The sequence below is a fragment of the Schistocerca americana genome, chromosome X (assembly GCF_021461395.2).
Source record: "Schistocerca americana isolate TAMUIC-IGC-003095 chromosome X, iqSchAmer2.1, whole genome shotgun sequence".
Classification (NCBI taxonomy): domain Eukaryota; kingdom Metazoa; phylum Arthropoda; class Insecta; order Orthoptera; family Acrididae; genus Schistocerca; species Schistocerca americana.
Window position 1 is genome coordinate 183,753,791 of NC_060130.1, and position 19,931 is coordinate 183,773,721.

General features: G+C 43.2%; 1 protein-coding gene and 1 non-coding gene across 2 annotated transcripts in view; one reads left to right on the forward strand and one right to left on the reverse strand.

Moving 5' to 3' along the window:
• LOC124555358 (extensin) overlaps window positions 1-16,621 on the forward strand; it is a 220,100-nt gene extending 203,479 nt beyond the window's left edge. Inside the window, exons 5-6 of the mRNA XM_047129241.1 lie at window positions 8,023-8,145; window positions 15,552-16,621. Of these exons, the coding sequence (XP_046985197.1) occupies window positions 8,023-8,145; window positions 15,552-15,890 (462 nt within the window). The 3' untranslated portion in view covers window positions 15,891-16,621. The remainder of the gene's footprint in view (window positions 1-8,022; window positions 8,146-15,551) is intronic.
• Window positions 16,622-17,654: 1,033 nt separating this feature from the next.
• Trnas-cga lies at window positions 17,655-17,729 on the reverse strand. Its single transcript has one exon. It is a non-coding gene; the product is annotated as a tRNA-Ser (tRNA).
• Between the last annotated feature and the right edge of the window lie 2,202 nt (window positions 17,730-19,931).

Sequence of the window (19,931 nt, forward strand, 5' to 3'; positions counted from 1 at the left end):
CAGAACACTCAAAGCTCGTCAGGTGCAACAGAAATGCAATGGTATCTACAGCCGCAGGCTCGACTAGACCATCTGTTATGGACAGAAAACGTGATCGACGCTGGATCTGACATAAATTTATATCCAAAGATGCCGAACAAACATCGCTGATTTACAATAGTTCCACTTCCAATAGCTGCTAACAGTTCGGCAGCTGAGTCATTTGGGAAGACAGAGTTAACTTCGGACTTGCATGGCGATTTACGCCCTGCTTCGACATTTATTATTGCGGATGTGAGTGGTCCACTACTGGGGGCCGATTTTCTCCGTCAGTTTTCTGTGATGCCGGATCTATTAAACCAGGGCTTCCCAACGTGCGGTCCGCGGACCCTTAGGGATCCACCGGCTCTTTCTAGGGGGTCCGCGGCCACCTTTCACCAAATCGTGTAAAATAATGCGTAAAATTATTGAATAAAAATGTGAAATTCAAATTCATGACTATTTTTTTTTCGTGTGAAAAACATGTGTACTTCAGGTGGTACTCCCAAGCAGCCTTTGCGGTGCAAGTGAGAACGTATACACAGTTAGTGCCGCAGAATGCGGCTTCTCTGATCGACTGTTTCGCAACAATATTGGGGTCGAAACTTTCTGGCAGATTAAAACTGTGTGCTCGACCGAGACTCGAACTCGGGACCTTTGCCTTTCGCGGGCAAGTGCTCTACCAACTGAGCTACCGAAGCACGACTCAGGCCCACAACTCACAGCTTTACTTCTGCCAGTACCTCGTCTCCTACCTTCCAAGTTTCATATCAGCGCACACTCTGCTGCAGAGTGAAAATCTCATTCTGAATACTGGGGTCGTTTGTGCGCCGGGTCACGGCGCTAGATACGCTGAAATCTTTTACGCATGCGCGGAGCGGGTTTTGTCGACCAATCACAGCGTTCGCTGGCACGTATGCGGCCCCAGGCGTCATTAACTGTTAAACTTGCTTTGTCAGTGCACTAGCTCTTTCATAAGTCGATTTTTGACCAGTTTATTACTTCTAACATGGATCGGTGGCTGAAGTCAGGATCGTTGAAGAAGGGTGCAGTTTCTCCATCACCTTCACAACAAGGGAAATTTCCAGTTGAAATGAATGAGGAGGGAGGACGACCAAAGGAAGAACAACCACAAGAAATTTCACAGCCGGATTTATTATGTGAAAACGCTACAAGTACTCCATTGGTTGCAATATCCTGTGGAAGTGGAACAACCAAGAAGCGTAAGTACAACGAAAGCTATTTAGAAATGGGCTTTATGGAGACAAAGGAGGGTAAAGCTCATTGTGTAATTTGTGCGCGAGTCCTTCCGAACAGTTAAATGGTTCCAGTTAAATTGCTCCGTCATTTTGAAAGTACTCACCCGGATTTCCAGGCTAAAGAAATCGACTTTTTCAAAAGGAAGAGTGATGAACTAGCTGCTTCCCAGCATTGCACGAAAACTCATGCAAAAACAAATAATGAAAATTCATTAAAAGCTTCTTTCTTGGTTAGTTATCGAGTGGCAAAAACAGGCAAAGCTCATACCATTGCAGAAAATTTCATAAAGCCGTGTGTTAATGATATTGTTTCTTGCATTCTAGACGAAAAGGCAGTAAAGCTTGTATCTTCGGTGCCATTATCAAACTATACTGTCAAGAGACGAATTGTTGACATATCAAATGATGTGAAAGACACTCTTGTTTCTCGCATCCAACACAATTCATTTTCTCTGCAGATAGATGAATCCACTGATGTTGCAGGATTAGCGATTTTATTGGCTTTTGTCTGTTATGTATATTCTGGATGTTTTGAAGAGGACAGCTTATTGGCCAGACCACTACCTGCCAACACAACAGGTGCTGAAATATTCCGTCTATTGGATGATTTTTTAAGGACTAACGAAATTTCATGGTCTAATTGCATAGATGTGTGCACAGATGGTGCAAAAGCTATGACGGGTCCTACAGTCGGAGCAATAACGAAAATAAAAGAAAACGCTAAGAATTGCAGCAGTAGTCTTTGTGCTCCCCACAGATACGCTTTAGCTACGAAACAAATGCCTGTTTCGCTCAGGAAAGTTTTAGACGAATCCATTCAAATCATTAACTACATAAAATCAAGGCCGTTGAAGTCAAGACTTTTCACAATACTGTGTGAAGATATGGGAAGCCTTCATCGTTCCTTGCTTCTCCACACAGAAGTGAGGTGGCTCTCACATGGGAATGCACTCTCTCAGTTGTACGAATTTTCTTTTGGAGCATAACACCAAATTAGCAGACCTTATTAATGACGAAAATTAGCAATGTATACTTGCCTATTTGTCAGATATTTTCTCCAAAATGAACGAAATGAATATTTCACTCCAAGGGCAAAGTGAAACAAAGGTCACTGCTGTCAACAAAGTTTGAGCATTCAAGAGGAAAATCAATTTTGGGACAGAGAGTGTTGAGGAGCGGGAGGTCGAGTGTTTCCCTCTTCTCAAGCAGTTTTTGAAAAGCAAAACATTGTCGCTTGGGAAGAATTTGTTTCATCAAATCCTGGAACATCTCTGAAGCTTGGTATTGTTAGAGCATTATTTCCCAACAGCTGAAGATGAGAAGCTGCAGAAATACGAATGGGTGGTCAACCCATTCACTGTATCCAGAAAGCCGAACATTCTATCATCAAATGAATATGAGTTGTTGATAGAACTTGCCACAGACCCTACCTTGAAATAAAGTTTTGTCATTGACAGTTACTCACACTTTTGGATCCGTTTGGATAACAAGAAATACTACCCCCTTGTTCAAAAGGCAAAGCGTGTACTACTTCTGTTTGCCACAACATACATGTGTGAATCTGAATTCTCGATCTATGCTGCCCACAAAACTAAGTACCGAAGCTGTCTAGATGCGGAACCAGACATCCGTCTACAGTTGTCAAGAACTGAACCCAACTTTTCAAAATTGGGTCAGTAGAAGGACCCTCAACCACCACATTAGGATTCCATTATTATTCCTACAGACTCATCTATAGTAAAGAAGAAAGCATTTTTCTTCGTAGATGCTCAGTGAACGTACCTGAACTATAACTCTGTAGGAATTTTGTTTCTGTCTTCTATCATTTACAAAATAATTATTAATTAAATTCTGTTGGCAATGATACTTTTGTTACGAAAATTAAAATGATCTCTAAAGCTAATTTCTCTTCTTTATAATATATTCCATCCTCTCAGTCAAAAATATGGCCTGCCTATACATCAATTATAATTACTTACTATTACTCTGACACTATATTGTGGCAACTGGCTGCGAGCGTAAACAAATGAGGACTTTTCGAGTGCCACCTTGTAAAAGGTAAATTTCCTCTGCCAGAATTGTTTCCTGTGAGAAAACAAGTCTTATATTCTGTGAAATGCTTTGTCTTCTTATATAGAAATAAGAGAGTCTGTTTGTTTTCCTAATTTGTTTATGGTCGAGGCTGAATGCCGCGATATAGTGTCCAAGTAGTAGTTGAAGTTGTCAGCTGTGGCTAAACTGTTGCCACACCGCCTGCCAGTTGCCAGCTACCAACTGACAGTACACTGTTGCAACGCTGCCTGCTAGCTGCCGGCTATGGACTGACAGCTGCCGTTCAGTAGAAACGCAAAGACGTAAAAATAACTAGACTTTCCGAGCTGTTTACATGGGCACGAAAATCGATTGTGGAACTGGAAAACGGCTTTATGAAAGCAGATTTCCAGAATCGATTTCGAAGTGTTTACCTGACCAACCAAAAGCGGAACTGGGACATCGGCTTGCGAAATCCGGTTTTGGAAACGCATGTAAACTGGGTGAACGTATTCCCACACATTGCACAACAGATGTCACAATAGTCCTTTAAAGGCAATTCCTTGGCCTCTTTTCTTTCGTGTCTGGGGTCTGCCTCTTTTCTTCACAGCCGCGCGGAATGACCGCGCAGTCTGGGGCGCCATGTCGTCGTGGATTGCGCGGCAGCTCCCGCCGGAGGTTCGACTCCTCCCTCGGGCATATGTATGTGTGTGTGTGTGTGTGTGTGTCTGTGTGTGTGTGTTGTCCTTAGCGGAAGTTAAACTTGGGTTAATAGTGTGTAAGTCTAGGGACTGATGACCTCAGCAGTTAAGTCCCATAGACTTTACATACATTTGAACATTTTTCTTCGGATTTCACGAAAAACCACACACACACACGACTGTTATGAAATATGCATGCTCCTTACACAACAGTAGCCAAACAGTGGAAGTGAACAGACCACAAGAGGCAGCTTGTCAACAGCGAACGGTTTGGACCTGACGTTGATTGCTCCTGGAGGAAGGCAGCTCCAAGTAATTTTAATCAGGCTATAGTGCGTTGAACAAAGGGAGTAAATCCACTAGTAAGCGTTTGGATACAGTGGGAATTCAAATTGGATCGTTAATTTCAAGTTGTTTTCATTCATCTCGAAACCAAAGAGTATTGATGCTTTGGGGGGCGGGGGGGGGGGGGGGGTCATTGGGAACATGGCACATGCATTAAGAAGCTTTCAGTTCCCATGGGTTTCGCTCTGAAATTTAAAGTTACTGTGCTCTTGACTGACTAGGGGTCCGCCGTGGATTTTCGACTGAAGAAGGGGTCCGCCAGCTGAAAAGGTTGGGAAGCCCTGTATTAAACCGTTGCTTAGAGTGCCTGTCTCCCCACTCCTTTGTATCACGTCGGGCCACGAGTTGCGTGATGCTGCTGCTCTGCACACATCAAAAAAAGTTTTTCATCACCCCAGTTCCCAGAACTCCTGAACATAGACGTTGACTGTGGATATTGTAACACAGACACAGTCTTTTTGACTGTTCACAAAGATGTCCCTGAACCCGCCCACAGATGTAAACAACTATGCATGAGCAGCACCTGTTAGACAGAGAGGGTCTGACAGCTGATCCGTTCCAGTCATTCCACCAGGAAGGATATACACGGCTCGTGTCGTCTGTAATTCAACAAAGCCTAGATGGTCAATACCGCGGTTCGAAGCGTCCGTATTGTTACTTTGTACCAGGAAGGGCTCTCAACAAGGGAAGTGCCCAGGCGTCTCGGAGTGAGCCCAAGCGATGTTGTTCGGAGTAAACTCGAGGAGACACAGAGAGACAGGAACTGTCGATGACATGCCTCGCTCAGGCCGTTCAAGAGTTACTGCTGCAATGGATGACCGCTACCTACGGATTTTCCCTCGGAGAAACCCTGATAGCAGCGCCAATGATGTTAATGTTGATCTCTATTCCAATTTTCTGTACAGGTTCCGAAGCTCTCGCAACTGAGGTGATGCAAAACTTTTTTTGATACGTGTACTTATTGTTGTATAAGTAGCAGCGCCTATACCAACTACACACTGATTAAAGCTACTTCTCATTTACCATTCACAACGTGGGGATAGAATGCTACCATCTGCGCTGCGGACAACAGGGAGCAGTCTACCAATACAGGCAGAACGCATGGTTGTCTGCATCTACATCTACATGATTACCCTGCAATTCACATTTAAGTGCCTGGCAGAGGGTTCATCGAACCACAATCATACTATCTCCCTACCATTCCACTCCCGAACAGCGTGCGGGAAAAACGAACACCTAAACCTTTCTGTTCGAGCTCTGATTTCTCTTATTTTATTTTGATGATCATTCCTGCCTATGTCGGTTGGGCTCAACAGAATATTTTCACATTCGGAAGAGAAAGTTGGTGACTGAAATTTCGTAAATAGATCTCGCCGCGACGAAAAACGTCTTTGCTTTAATGACTTCCATCCCAACTCGCGTATCATATCTGCCACACTCTCTCCCATATTACGCTATAATACAAAACGAGCTGCCCTTTTTTGCACCCTTTCGATGTCCTCGGTCAATCCCACCTGGTAAGGATCCCACACCGCGCAGCAATATTCTAACAGAGGACGAACGAGTGTAGTGCAAGCTGTCTCTTTAGTGGACTTGTTGCATCTTCTAAGTGTCCTGCCAATGAAACGCAACCTTTGGCTCGCCTTCCCCACAATATTATCTATGTAGTCTTTCCAACTGAAGTTGTTTGTAATTTTTACACCCAGGTACTTAGTTGAATTGACAGCCTTGAGAATTGTACTATTTATTGAGTAATCGAATTCCAACGGATTTCTGTTGGAACTCATGTGGACACTTTACAGTGTGTAAATACATCCTTTAGGAACAATATTTTCATTTCTCCACATAATTTCCATCCCTCTCAACTGCCTTACGCTATCTTGGAACCACCGTCTGTATACCCACATGGTAAAATTCTGGACCAACCTGTTGGAGCCACTGTTTGGCAGCGTGCACAAGGGAGTCATCATCTTCAAACCTTGTTCCACAAAGAGAGTCTTTCAGTTTTCGAATGAGATGATAGTCACATGGAGCCAGGACAGGACTCTAAGGCGGGTATTTCAGTGTTGTCCATCCGAGTTTTGTGATCGCGTCCATGGTTTTTTGACTGACATGTGGCCGTGCATTGTCGTGCAACGGCAGAACATCCTGCTTTTGCCGATGTGGTCGAACACGACTCAGTCGAGCTTGAAGTTTCTTCAGTGTCGTCACATATGCATCAGAATTTATGATGGTTCCACTTGGCATGATGTCCACAAGCAAGAGTCCTTCGGAATCGAAAAACACCGTAGCCATAACTTTCTCAGCAGAAGGTATGGCTTTGAATTTTTTTTCTTGGGTGGATTTGCATGATGCCACTCCACTGATTGCCTCTTCATCTCTGGTGAAAAATGATGAAGCCATTTTTCATCAACTGTCACAATTCTTCATAGAAATTCATCTCCACCATTCTCGTACTGTTCCAAAACTTCGCTGCATACCGTTTTTCTTGTTTCTTTGTGAGCCACTATCAACATCCTGGGAACCCACCTGGCACAAACCTTTTTTAACGCCAACACTTTCAGTATTCTGCAAACACATCCTTCCCCTATCCCAACGTTGCGTGACAATTCGTTCACTGAGATGCGTCTGTCAGCAGTCACCAATTCGTTAACTCTCTGCACATTGTCTGGGGTGTGTGCAGTACGAGGCCTGCCGCTGCGAGGACAATCCTCAATATTGCTGTGCCCGCTTTCATCACGTAACCTGCTTGCCCACCGACTAACTGTACTGCGATCGACAGCAGCGTATCTATACACCTTTTTCAACCTCTTGTGGATGTTTCCCACTGTCTCGTTTTCACAGCACAGAAATTCTATGACAGCACGTTGCTTCTGACGAACGTCCATCTTGAAGACATACTGTGATGGCACCGTTCACAGGAACAGGTTGAACTAAGTTTGAAAACAAGCGGGAAGGATGTATCTACACACTGTAGAACTTTCACACATGCAGAATGAAAACTGTATTTTTACAAAAATAGTGTGCATTTCTTTCAGAGTGACCTTCGTATAACCGCAGTAAACACTTCAAACATTACTAACTTCCACTCATTGTTTGTATCACATTTAGAAAGAACAGTCTTAAAGATCGCTATTCTTATTGGAACTGCCCGATTCTTCTTCGCGGCGCTGCTAAAACTGTTCCAACCCAATAGTACTGGAGAAGTCTGGTATTTTCTCCAATGACGGCGCTCGATGTAGAAGGTGCATGTAACGTCGATACAGGATACGCAACATTCAACGCCATCTATGAGACGACCTTGTCGTTATAAACTTGTTGGCGTAAATAAAACTGAGGCTGCATTTACATGTTGCACTTACAGATGGCGTTGCTTCAGTACTTGAGCTAAGCTCGTAACAGATTTTGCAAAATCAAGACAAAATTGGGTGTTGTCGGAATATCGAGACAAGAAGGTGCATAATGGTGACGGTCCCGAATAACGAGGATGGCGACCCTTTCCACAACGGATTGAAAGTGTTCATATACTTCGTAGCTTCATATCAACTGACACTTACTTGTGGTGCATTGGCAACAGCGGACAGCTCACGTGAGACGTTGGGAGCCCTGGGTGGAGACATGTAAAAGATGACAGACCATGGTATGAGTTGATCTCTGTTTGTTTACAGACGCGGACGTCGCCGGAGCCGCAGCAACGTAGTCCGCCGCCTAGCCGCCAGGTGCCTCTGCCGCCGCCGGTACAAGCGCGCCCCCAGCAGCAGTACCAGCGCACCAAGAAACCCGTCGCCCAGGTACTACACAAACGCTGGCGATATCGCATTCACTCGGTCGCCTGCATAGACCCCTTAACATATCAGCGATTTACCGAGCTGCTTCATCTGATATCTGGAATATAGTGCATGGTGAAATTCTGCTATAGAAAACCAACTGGTATGTTTAGCTGGAGGGGCAGCTGATATTCTTATATTGGCTAAACCTTGTAAGTATGTTAAATTTGTTTTTGAAACTTTTCTTCGGAACTTAGTTGTATACATCTTCTTATTCTATATTTCACAAATGCATTTTAAAGCCTCAACTCCATTTTCATTTATTATGATAGCCTTGTAGTTTAACTACAAGTATTTACGGAATGGCTTTGCAAATCACGAAATCTGTATAGAAATGTTACCACAACCAATATCCACAACTGATGTGGTACATTATATGAGAGAGAAATAGATTACATGAAATGCCAACGGACTGAATATTAATTGTAGCATGCGTATGCCCTAAATATTTCAATCGAAATGTCCACTTAATATTACATCATTCTGTTTATAAGTTAAAACTTGAATAATGCATATAGCCTACTTGGTTCACAATTACATAACTCAAAATAACCGGTTGAAACATAGTACCGGGTGATCAAACAAGTCAGTATAAATTTGAAAACTGAATAAATCGCAGAATAATGTAGATAGAGAGGTACAAATTGACACACATGCTTGGAATGACATGGGGTTTTATTAGAACCAAAAAAATACAGAAGTTCAAAAAATGTCCGACAGATGGCGCGTCCTCTGATCAGAATAGCAATAATTAGCATAACAAAGTAAGACAAAGCAAAGATGATGTTCTTTACAGGAAATGCTCAATATGTCCACCATCATTCCTCAACAATAGCTGTAGTCGAGGAATAATGTTGTGAACAGCACTGTAAAGCATGTCCGGAGTTATGGTGGGGCACTGGCGTCGGATATTGTCTTTCAGCATCCCTAGAGATGTCGGTCGATCACGATACACTTGCGACTTCAGGTAACCCCAAAGCCAATAATCGCACAGACTGAGGTCTGGGGACCTGCATGGCCAAGCATGACGAAAGTGGCGGCTGAGCACACGATCGTCACCAAACGACGCGCGCAGGACATCTTTCACGCGTCTAGCAATATGGGGTGGTTCCAATAAAACCCCATGTCATTCCAAGCATGTGTGTCAATTTTTATTCTGTACCTACATTATTCCGTGGTTTATTAAGTTATATTAAGTATTACCGAACTATCAGTTTAATAAGTCACAGCTGCAAAATACTAACGCGAATTCTTTACAGACGAATGGAAAAACTGGTAGAAGCCGACCTCGGGAAAGATCAGTTTGGATTCCGTAGAAATATTGGAACACGTGAGGCAATACTGACCTTACGACTTATCTTAGAAGAAACATTAAGGAAAGGCAAACCTACGTATCTATCATTTGTAGACATAGAGAAAGCTTTTGACAATGTTGATTGCAATACTCTCTTTCAAATTCTGAAGGTGGCAGGGGCAAAATACAGGGAGCGAAAGGCTATTTACAATTTGTACAGACAGCAGATGGCAGTTATAAGAGTCGATGGGTATGACAGGGAAGCAGTGGTTGGGAAGGGAGTGAGACAGGGTTGTAGCCTACCCCGATGTTATTCAGTCTGTATATTGAGAAAGCAGTAAAGGAAAAACATGAAAAGTTCGGAGTAGGTATTAAAATCCATGGAGAAGAAATAAAAACTTTGAGGTTGGCCGATGACACTGTAATTCTGCCAGAGACAGCAAAGGACTTGGAAGAGCAGCTGAACGGAATGGACAGTGTCTTGAAAGGAGGGTATAAGATGAACATCAGCAAAAGCAAAACGAGGATAATGGAATGTAGTCGGGTGATGCTGAGGGAATTAGATTAGGAAATGAGACACTTAAAGTGGTAAAGGAGTTTTGCTATTTGGGGAACAAAATAACTGATGATGGTCGAAGTAGGGAGGATATAAAATGTAGATTGGCAATGGCAAGGAAAGCGTTTCTGAAGAAGAAAAATTTGTTAACATCGAGTATAGATTTAAATTTCAGGAAGTGGTTTCTGAAAGTATTTGTATGGAGTGTAGCCATGTATGGAAGTGAAACGTGGACGATAAATAGTTTAGACAAGAAGAGAATAGAAGCTTTCGAAATGTGGTGCTACAGAAGAATGCTGAAGATTAGATGGGTAGATCATGTAACTAATGAGGCGGTATTGAATAGGATTGGGGAGAAGAGAAGTTTGTGGCACAACTTGACTAGAAGAAGGGATCGGTTGGTAGGACATGTTCTGAGACATCGAGGGATCACCAATTTAGTATTGGAGGGCAACGTGGAGGGTAAAAATCGTAGAGGGAGGCCAAGAGATGAATACACTAAGCACATTCAGAAGGATGTAGGCTGCAGTAGGTACTGGGAGGTGAAGAAGCTTGCACAGGATAGAGTAGCATGGAGAGCTGCATCAAGCCAGTCTCAGGACTGAAGACCACAACAACAACATTAAGTTTTCAAATTTATACTGACTTTTTGATCACCCGGTATATTGTGAACATTGCTATGAACTGCCATGACTATCTATTTCAATAGCAGAAGCTTCAAAATGGTGCTCACTGCTAAATCTAAGAGCATCAAAATATTAAGTTTTATAATTCTTGTTCATATAAGTGGCAACTCCGCCTTGAACTACTACTCCTAATAATGGTTGGTTTGGGGGAGGGGACCAAACAGCGAATTCATCGATCCCATCGGATTAGGGAAGAATGGGGAAGGAAATCAACCTTGCCCTTTCAAAGGAACCATCCCAGCAATTGCCAGAAGCGATGTAGGGAAATCACGGAAAACATAAATCAGTTTTACCGGACGTGGGTTTGAACTGTCGTCTTTCCGAATGCGAGTCCAGTGTGCTTAAGCACTGCGCCACCTTACTCAGTGCCTTCAACTTCATTTTTTAGAGTGGTTAGTACAATAAGTGTACAAGGGGTTTGTTTGGGGGAAGAGACCAAACAGCGAGGTCATCGGTCTCATCGGATTAGATAAGGACGGAGAAAGAAGTCGGCGGTGCCCTTTCAAAGGAACCGTCCCGGCATTTGCCTTGAGCGATTTAGGGAAATCACGGAAAATCTAAATCAGGATTGCCGGACGCGGGATTGAACGGTCGTCCTCCCGAATGCGAGTCCAGTGTGCTAGCCACTGCGCCACCTCGCTCCGTAAAAGAGATGTCTTTGACAGTATCGAAGATGAAGTGTTACATGACATGGTCCATCTTGCATGCTGAAGCGTAAATATCGGTTGTCTTTTTGTTGCGATCACGTTACTTACGCGTAATAATTTTTGGCAGTTCCGGATCCAGCGATGCCATATGAGTACAATGGAAACTAGCACTGCAAATATTGCGGAAATGGAAAGTGGTATTGAAGTGCGGTTTTCATAGAATGAATTGGTATTGTTAGTCAGTCAACGGATTGTAGTAATACTTAGAAAGTGTATTTCTGTGCAAACATACACTTTTTTAAATGTAACAACGCCTATTAACATTAAGAAACTAAAAGTCAGCCTGCGCAGTTGCTGGGTACAATGTTCTTATGATTGCTTACATTACGCCTGTGTGTTCCTGGAATGCATTGCCACTTGCTAGTCAGTTAGTGTGTGACAGTTTAAGCAATAGGTCGTGAGTGGAGGATGGAATTTACCAATGTAGAAAAAATCCGACATGCTCATGCTGTTTGGAGAGTGTAGGAAGAATGCAGTTCGTTCTTGTACCGCGTATACTGCAGAATATCCCAATAGACGTCGACCATGTCGGTAATTATTTATCAACCTCTTCAGCCAGTGACGTGGAAGTGGAAATGTAACAAATAGACAACATAACAGAAGGAAATAAGTGAATACAGAAAAGGTGGAAATTAATGTTCTTGCTGCTGTTGCGGTAGATCCGCACTTTAACTCCCGCTCAATCGCACGAGGAAGTGGCAGGAGTCAGGCGAGTGTTCTACACATACTCCATCGACATAGGTTTCATCCCTATCACATCTCTCTCCATCAACAGCTGCAGGGAAACGATTATGAGAATCGTGTTAACTTCTGTACATGGGCATCAAAGAAAAGATACTCCAGATGTACGAGGCGTGTTTTTTTAAGTAAGTACCGTTTTGCCACACCGCGGTGCAGCGCTGCTTTCGGCGTTCTGCGCATGCGCACTGGGTATCTACATCTGTTGTCTACGCACTGACGCCATTACAGTCTGATTCTTCCTTGTTTACGTTGTGTACTGAGTGTTTAAGATGCCTCCGATAATCGTGAGTCCCGCCGACTGTGAAGTACGGGCTGTTATAAGACTTCTTAGTGCTAAAGGCCTAAAAGCGATCGATATTCATCGTGAGATCTGTGCAGTTTATGGAGAAAACGTTATGAGTGATAGAATGGTAAGAAATTGGGTGAGAGCATTTAAAGATGGCCTCACAGATGTGGATGATGAACAACGGAGTGGGCGTCCTTCGGTCGTTCATGAAAGTTTGGTGTAGGAAGTGGACAATAAGGTGAGAGAAAACAGACGCTTTACGATTTCCTCCTTGCGGGACGACTTTCCTGGGCGGTCAGCGTCTTCAAGACTATGACGAAGTCAAAACAGTGGTGATGCAGTGGTTAACAAGTCAGGCGGCAGACTTCTATGAGGAGGGTATTCAAAAACTTGTACAACGTTACGACAAATGCCTCAATATTGACGGAAACTCTGTAGAAAACTAGATTAATGTACAGGCTTTCATGTAAAAATAAAATTATTGAGATATCTTAGCATGTCTTTTTTTAATTTCAAAACGGTACTTACTTAAAAAACGTGCCTCGTATCATCTACCTTGTTTGGTGATGACGGCACATTTACCAATCATGGCCAGGTCAACCGCCGAAATATGCACTATATGCACTATTGGCCTGTTGACAATCTTTGTTGGCTTCGGCAGGTGGAACGTCAGCGTTCACAGAGTGTAAACATGTGGTGTTTGATAGTGAACCATCAGCTAAGAGACCCGTGTTTCATAGATGGAACACTGACCGTGCACAGGTATCGGCGTCTCCTAACAGACGATTTTCCATGAGTACTAGAGGATGTTCCTCAGCAGACTAGGACGATCCTGCGGTACCAACATGATGGCTGTCCAGCCCATAGTGCACGAGTCTCTTCACAAATTGTTTCCAAATCGTTGGACTGGACACAGATGGCCTGTAACTTAGCTGGCCCATTCCCCAGATTTGACGCCTGTAGACTTTTTTGTGGGAGTAAAGCTGAAAGACGCTGGCTTCAAAGACATCCCATCTACACCCAACGAGTTTCAACGACGAATTACTCCAGCCTGCTCGGACATCTCCTTAGCCGAGCGGTCTAAGGCGCTGCAGTCATGGGCTGTGCGGCTGGTCCTGGCGGAGGTTCGAGTCCTCCCTCGGGCATGGGTGTGTGTGTTTGTCCTTAGGATAATTTAGGTTAAGTAATGTGTAAGCTTAGGGACTGATGACTTTAGCAGTTAAGTCCCATCAGATTTCTTACATTTTTTTCGGACATCTCCGCTGAAATGCTAGCATGTGTGCAGCAGTCGTTCCATACCAAGTGAAAGCGTGTATAGTCACTGTCGGTGGTCATTTTGAACACAACATGTGATGGTCGGTTGTCTCATTACTGGTCAGAATCCACATCACTAATGTATGCACTTCTGTTGTTCTTTAGTGTGTGCAACCACAGGTATTGTACAGGTGTCGGTGTGGGAATTTTCTAAAACGAAATACCTCGTGGACGACTCGCACTAGAATTCTGCAAAAAACGCCACTGACCTTCTAATTTACCACAACTGTAGCTTGTTTACGTCAATAGGCACTTTTCCATGTAAAAAAGAGTATGTTTGCACATAAAAATACACTTTCTAAGTATTATTGCAATCTGTTGATTAGATAATAATATACACTACTGACCATTAAAATGGCTACACCAGAAAGGAATGCAGATGATAAAGGGGTATTCATTGGACAAATATATTATACTAGAACTAACATATGATTACATTTTCACGCAATTTGGGTGCATAGATCCTGAGAAGTCCCTACCCAGAACAACCACCTCTGGCCGTAATAACGGCCTTGATACGCCTGGGCATTGAATCAAACAGAGCTTGGATGGCGTCTACAGGTACAGCTGACCATGCAGCTTAAACACGATACCACGGTTCATCAAGACTAGTGACTGGCGTATTGTGACGAGCCAGTTGCTCGGCCACCATTGACCAGACGTTTTCAATTGGTGAGAGATCTGGAGAATGTGTTGGCCAGGGCAGCAGTCGAACATTTTCTATATCCAGAAAGGCCCGTACAGGACCTGCAACATGCGGTCGTGCATTATCCTGCTGAATTGTAGGGTTTCGTAGGGATCGAATGAAGGGTAGAGCCAAGGGTCGTAACACATCTGAAATGTAACGTCCACTGTTCAAAGTGCCGTCAATGCGAACAAGAGGTGCACCCAGGTTCGTCGTTGAGTACACCATCACAGGCGTTCCTGTCTGTTATGCAGCGTCAAGGGTAAACCCAGTCATGGCCTCCGAGCTGATAGTCCATGCTGCTGCAAACGTCGTCGAACTGATCGTGCAGATGGTTGTTGTCTTGCAAACGTCCCCATCTGTTGACTCAGGGATCGAGACGTGATTGCGCGATCCGTTACAACCATGCGTATAAGTTGCCTGTCATCTCGTCTGCTAGTGATACGAGGCCGTTGGGATCCTGCACAGCGTTCCGTATTACCCTTCCGTACCCACCGATTCCATATTCTGCTAATTGGATCTCGACCAACGCGAGCAACAATGTCGCGATACGATAAACCGCAATCGCGATAGTCTACAATCCGACCTTTATGAAAGTCAGAAACGTGATGGTACGCATTTCTCCTCCTTACACGAGGCATCACAACAACGTTTCACCAGACAACGCCGGTCAACTGCTGTTTGTGTATGAGAAATCGGTTGGAAACTTTCCTCATGTCAGCACGTTGTAGGTGTCGCCACCGGCGCCAACCTCTTGTGGATGCTCTGAAAAGCTAATCATTTGCATGTCACAACATCTTCTTCCTGTCGGTTAAATTTCGCGTCTGTAGCACTTCATCTTCGTGGTGTAGCATTTTTAATGGCCGGTAGTGTATTTCCTCTTAATATGGCGTTGTTACTGACAACAAACCTGGGTAATGAGTTTTGTATTTCTGATTTTTCCTTAGCTAATTGTGCTCTGTTGCAGAGTGAGGATGACGGAAGTTATATTTAGAAAAGGAGGAGCTTCCCCCCCCTTTTTCCCCTAGAACTCGTCACAGCGTGTGCTCCTGTGTTCTCGTCTTAAACGGAATTTATTTTTTTTTTTTTTTCTCATTTCAGGTGATTCGGCGGTATCGCGAAGACAACCCTGACGGCAGTATCACCTGGGGCTTCGAAAATGACGACGGGACGTTCAAGGAGGAGACAATCGGAGTGGACTGTGTGGTGAAAGGGAAGTACGGCTACATAGACCCGGACGGCGTGCGACGGGAATACACGTACAACAGCGGCATCCCCTGTGACAAGAACCGCCAGAGCGAGAACTCGGGGGAGGGCTTCATCGACTACCAGAGCAACCAATACGTGCTGCCCAACGGAGACTCTGTCGACCTCGACTCGGTCTCCAAGAACAAAGCGCGCAAGCAGATACCTCCCACTTACAGAAATCCATCCAATTAACGTACAGGTTAAACGCCTGCTCATTACTGCCAATGGAAATCAATCATCTACCCCATTCCAAATGCTCCACTGTGTCAATGTGCCGACAAATTTATCATTGCGCAACAGTCATATGACATTTTATGAGATCCATTGTGCTCAACTAGGAGGTTTTCTTTATCCTAACTCCCCATTATTAACCTTTAAAGCAGTAATTTATAGAAGGGTGAGTTTCTACTCAGTAAAATGCGATAATATTACAGTTCCTTGTATCTGCATACAGTGTCTGTCCCCGAATGTAGTTTTCCGATATTGCTCAACTCTAAGAGACGCTATATGAGCTTATTAAAGCGTCCCACTGTTTTTTTTTTACATAATTAATCACTTTAAAACCTGCTGAGAAAGATACCGTTTGTGACTGTGACAATAACATCGACATTACTGCAGCATTGCGTACCATTTGTGGCGTAATTTAGTATGAATGGTTTTCAGATCTGAAAACATCAGTGTAAAAGACTCCATATTTCACTTACTTATTTATTAAATTTCCGGTTAAGAAGAGTAATTAAGACATCCAAAATAAACCCATTCGTTTCAACCACTTGTGACACTCTCTGTCCTTTGAGCTGATTTTGCAAACAAAAGCTTAAGATTAGCACGTAAGTTCCCAAACACATGTACTGTTATCCATTTACTGTTTATTGGTATGTATCATCTTGTCAAATAAATAACCTCTTTATTAAAAGAAAAAAGTTTGTACTAAATGTAAATGCTAGATTAATTCCTAATGGAAAATTATAATTCATTCCAATTGACATTACTGTTCTTAATTCACGAATTGTACAGAAACTCAATCATAACCCGTGTTCAATAAGACTGTTGCAGTTTCGAGTGATTAGCTCAATTATTACGAAAGATGCAACAACAGAATTTCGTCTTCTGGAAGCAGAAAGAGTCAGCAACAAAATTGGAGGCTTAAATCTAATTCGTTAATCTGTTCCATTGTCTGTGTTTAGATAATCTTTCTGTACGTTTAGCTACATATTCACAGTGCCACAGTGACTTACGTTTAATAAAAAAACGAACTCATTATTTTTTGCTACTCCTCCCGTTCTTAGTGAAAATTTTTAAAATTTATCTAAAAGTTGAATATTTTGATGTTTCCTTGTTACACCGCCTCCGTAGCCGAACGACGCTGCCGCGGTAGCTCAGTGGGCACTGGTCACCCTCTGTAATAAAAAACTGAGTAAGATTTTCATCAAAAGAATTTGAGAGGTGTCGTGCGATCCCTTCACAGAACTGCAGAAGAGAACCGACGAAGGAACAGATAGAAAGACAAAGAAATGGTTACAGTCGCTGCGTTAGGTACGGAAGGACCCGGGTTCGATTCTCGGTACCTTCTCAGATATTGTACAGAGGTCTGTACCGGAGACCATTCAGCCTCGTGAAGCCAAATGAAGAGCTGCTTGAATAAAGAAGGGGCAGGACAATCAGGAGTTATCGATTTTCTGTAACGGCTGGAGGGACTGGCGCCATGCTGATCTCGATCGTAAATGGCTTCACGTAGTGTCTCGTAGGCGGCAGTCAGGCAGTCCGAACAGGCCTTTATGCGTTATCTGTGAGTGGTGGCGTGTTTATTTTATATGGCACTAGTGAAACACGCTTAAATAACAAAGTTGAAGACATTTCTCTGTTATTAAATGAAACAACAAGTTTACTGAATGAAATTTTCACTCTGCAGCGGAGTGTGCGCTGATATGAAACTTCCTGGCAGATTATAACTGTGTGCCCGGCCGAGACTCGAACTCGGGACCTTTGCCTTTCGCGGGCAAGTGCTCTACCAACTGAGCTACCGAAGCACGACTCACGCACGCTACTCACAGCTTTACTTCTGCCAGTACCTCGTCTCCTACCTTCCAAACTTTACAGAAGCTCTCCTGTTAAGCCATGTCTCCGCAATATCCTTTCTTTCAGGAGTACTAGTTCCGCAGGAGAGCTTCTGTAAAGTTTGGAAGGTAGGAGACGAGGTACTGGCAGAAGTAAAGCTGTGAGTACGGGCCGTGAGGCGTGCTTCGGTAGCTCAGTTGGTAGAGCACTTGCCCGCGAAAGGCAAAGGTCCCGAGTTCGAGTCTCGGTCGGGCACATAGTTTTAATCTGCCAGGAAGTTTCAACAAGTTTACTGTTACCAGTCACCGTTTTATTTACTTCCACGACGCGTTTCTAAGGTTAAAACCTCCATCATCGGGTGGATTTACATTATTTAGAATGACATTTGTGTGTGTGTTGTGTTAGGATTTTTGGAGGAACTTGTGGCACTGCCTAGTGGAGAAACAAGACACTATTTCAGAACATGGTTTTGGATTTCTTCTGACAAAAAATTAAACTGATATCTAATGCTAAACATAAAATAAGTAAAATAGAGTACCTCCAGTGGTCACAGGTTCCTATTCGCTGTCGTAACACATCACATATATACTGCCACATTTGTAAACAAATATGGCTTCTGGAGTCTGTTGGGTGCAAGGTTCTTATAGCAGAAGAGCAGACATAATCGCGAAGTACATAGAATATACATCGAAACAACATTATTATAGAATAATTATTTAAAAGATTTGGAGATGTTTGTCTTGAGGTGTCGAATATATGAGTGTGTACTTCAGGTGGCATATAAATACGATTTTGACAAGTTAAAACAGCTTAACATTCGTACTCGTTTATACAATCAGGTGAAGTGTTAAAATGGCTTAAATATCATACTTGTGAATAACAATCAGGTGAAATGTTACAGACTTTAATTACAATAATCATATTGGCTACAGCAGTAAAATTATATATAGATGACAATATTTGATTGGGATTAATAGACAGATGTGAGAGGCTGGAGGCAGAAGGAGAGGAAGTGAGAGAGAGGGCCGATAGAGTGATTGTATGAGAGCAAACATTTAGATGGCAAGGGGTCTTGAGATTACATGTTACATATATTAGCTGCCTAAAGATTTCTCTGTTATACTAAATATGCAATTTTTTATTAAAACTTCTTCCATACAGTGTTCTCGTTGATGTTGCCACAGTAGAAGAAAAGAAGGAGCTTGCTGAATCAAAATTCACAGTAGCTATGAAGTGTAAATTAGTCTGGTTTGTGTCATAGCACTGTAGTCGAAACGCGGTTAGTTACTAAGCTCAACTGTGTTTTTCAGAATCAGTCCAGGATGCTCCTTGCGGCCACCTGAACGTAGAATTTCATCTGTCGTGCATATTTGTGTCTGGCTCCTAGACAATTATACGCAAAAATGGAATAAATTATTAGAAGTTCCCAGCTTTCATTGTGTTCGTTTAGTTTGATACAGTCTGACTTACATTACGGGCCAGATTGTTTTCAGGTTAATACTGAAACGTATCTATTGCTAATGAATAAACATCCTAGCACGGTGAGCTAAGTGCAGCGTATCTGTTAACAGAGAATAAACAATCCTGGCAGCCTGAGGTAAATGGTTGGTTGACTGATTTCGGGGAGGGGAACAAACAGCGAAGTCATCGGTCCCACTGGATTACGCGAGGAAGGAATACGGCCATGCCCTTTCAAAGTAATCATCCCGGCATTTGCCTGAAACGAATTAGGGAAATCACAGAAAATCTAAATCAGGATGGCCGGACGCGTGTGTGTGTACCGTCGTCCTCACCAACGCGAGTCCAGTGTGCTAACTACTGCGCCACCTGACTCGCTGAGGTAAATAAACAAACATATCAGTTAACTGGGGCTAGGGACTATACAGGGTGGTCCATTGATCGTGACCCGGCCGAATATCTTACGAAATAAGCGTCAAACGAAAAAACTACAAAGACGAAACTTGTCTAGCTTGAAGGGAGAAACCAGATGACGCTATGGTTGGCCCGCTAGACGGCGCTGCCATGGGTCACACGGATATCAACTGCGTTTTTTAAATAGGAACCCCCATTTTTATTACATATTCGTGTAGTACGTAAAGAAATATGAATGTTTTAGTTGGACCGCTTTTTTCGCTTTGTGATAGACGGCGCTGTAATAGTCACAAACATATTGCT